Below are 2,500 nucleotides of genomic sequence, written 5' to 3' on the forward strand. Positions count from 1 at the left end.
AAGGCAGAGTGGTGTTAGATTGCCAGAAAGATTATTACTGTAATTTATTGTTGCACTGTGACTTCAGATCTTAAAGTATGCCCAATCAATTCAAAGGGAATCTCATCATAATTCCATAGAGGAGGAGATGGAAGGCTCAAAAGCAAATGTTGAAGCTTACATATAAGAACTACATGTGATAAAAAATTAAATTTATCCTACAAAAATTTTATATACAAATTTTCAAAGTTTGCAAATTATTGTAAGGTAAAAAATTGTCAATTAATTTGCAAGTGCTGAACCGTCAAGTTTTCTACCCTCACTGATGGCATTCAAATTTGCTGATCTCTCTCTATGGGGTCTGCTTGTGTCAGGCAAGTTGTTCATTTTAGAGCAACCAGAAATGCTTCCAATTTAGCTAGGCAATAAGACCAGAAACAGGGTTTATAAAGAACACCTTTTACCCAAAATGAGCTATGTACCTGCAATAGGCCATGTTGGATACATCAATATTCACACATGGCTATGACAATTAAGTATTGTAGCCATGCCTGAACATTGATATATCGAACTCGGCCTATTTTGCAATGAACACGTTTTTAGAGAGATCAATTAAAATAAGAGAGGTCATTAAAGTAAACGTTCTTAGACCACCATTGAGGGCAAAACAGTCATTTTGACTTACCAGTATTTCCAAGGGGCAGGTTCTTTCAAATTAAAAAAATAAAAAATATACACATTTACTGGAACAGTCAAGTTAATTTCCCTCTGCTAAGTAGCTGTACTTTCCTGTACATTCTCAATATTATGTTCTTTATCTGAGAGTTCCTGATTCCAGACTAGAGAGCTTGTGGCTGTGACATCATCTGGCTGATTCAATACATCCTTAAAAACGAAAACAGTATTGCACAGCCAGACCAGGAATAACACATAAGCAAGCACCTGTACAAGGGAAAATGATTGATGAGTAAGTAGAGCAGAGTAGAGAACTAACACAAATTCAACCCATGTAATGGCGATTGCTCTCACCACTGCGCAAACCTTTCACCCCTAGGGACTGTTCATTTTTTATGAGAAAGGGTGGTGGGATGGTGGGATTTGGGGGGGGGGGGAGGGGCACTTGAGAAAAATTGGCATGAAAGGGGGGGGGGGGCAGCCGAAAAAAAATCAAGGAAAGGGGGTGGGGGTAGGACAAAAAAATTAGATTAAAAATAGGATAAGAGATGTGAACAAATTGAAGAAAAATTGTGCTCCTTTATTTATAACAAATGTGCTAAAACAGTTCCAGGGTAACAAGAAAACTTAGCAACAGCTTTTTTATTTTGACAGTGAACGTACATGTACCATAATAACAGTCTTGAATAGTACTTTCTTTTCATTCATAAAAATGTTGTTCCCAAGCACAAATAAGACGAGGAATATGCAGACGAGCGGCCAGCTACAACACGCTCAGGACAAGTAGTGACAAGGAGAGCTGAAATTGACTTTTCATTCTTTTGAGTGAGGATTAATTTTGTTAAAAGCAGCTTTCTAGCTTTCAGGTTTCTTTCGATAAATTACATGAAATGTAACAAAACGAAATTTTAATGCAGTAAGGGGGGGGGGGGGGCCATGCGTAAAAATCGGAAATTGGGGGGGGGGGGGTAATGCATTTTTAAAATTACACTCCTCCAAAACCCACCAGTCCCCCTACCCCATAAAAAATGAACAGTCCCCTAAAAGACAGTGTCAAATTCAGATTCTGCATATTTAAGAATTCTTAAAGTTGTTCTGTTCAAATGCTCGGAGATATTAGCTACACATACTACTAATGATACTTACTTAAGGCAGCTATGGCATAAAATAACTGTTTAAGATACCAAACAGAGGCTTAAATGTCTAAATATTTTGTTGAAAATTTAAGTTACTATATTTGTAGGGTGTTCTAGCTCATAATTCATAAAAGAATTTCCAACATCTTACCACTGAGCTAAACAGCAATGTGTAATTTGGCAAGAATTCCACGCAATTTTTGCAGGCGTCTTCTCCAAGAGTTGTAATAACATTGACAATTTCACCTTCCACTTCTTTGCCCAACTGAAGCAGGTTATACAACCAGAGGCTGGTGGTTATGACAAGGAGAAATGTCATCACAACTGCAATAAATAGCTCCTACAAATAACAAGCAAGTCCAAATAAATTTGATTAAGAAATTCATTATAACTTCATTGGATGAAAAACACAATCGATATCAAATAAGTTAAGACAGCCTACAACAGGGTTGTACAATTTTTGCATCCTAAAATTCCATGACTTAGTCACTGTAAAATGATGTAAATTGTAATTTTGCCTGAAACATAAATGCAAATTACTGGGAAATGCTAAATATAGTGACAGAGCTCCTGGAGGGGGAGATTGGAAACTAGACATTTCAGAGGCCTTTTTCTCAAAACCTAACACCAACTATTGCTGAACAAGATGGGGTCATTATTGTGATGTAATAAATCACCGTGGGAATGGGAAAGGCCTGTAATAACACACT

At 37.0% G+C, this 2,500-nt stretch overlaps 1 protein-coding gene across 1 annotated transcript in view; it reads right to left on the reverse strand.

The window, feature by feature from the left end:
• Window positions 1-750: 750 nt before the first annotated feature.
• Window positions 751-2,500, reverse strand: part of LOC138049290 (uncharacterized) — a 6,611-nt gene continuing 4,861 nt past the window's right edge. Inside the window, exons 3-4 of the mRNA XM_068895498.1 lie at window positions 1,942-2,130; window positions 751-921 (exon numbers count right to left, since the gene is read on the reverse strand). Of these exons, the coding sequence (XP_068751599.1) occupies window positions 751-921; window positions 1,942-2,130 (360 nt within the window). The remainder of the gene's footprint in view (window positions 922-1,941; window positions 2,131-2,500) is intronic.

Source organism: Montipora capricornis, chromosome 5 (assembly GCF_036669925.1).
Source record: "Montipora capricornis isolate CH-2021 chromosome 5, ASM3666992v2, whole genome shotgun sequence".
Lineage (NCBI taxonomy): Eukaryota > Metazoa > Cnidaria > Anthozoa > Scleractinia > Acroporidae > Montipora > Montipora capricornis.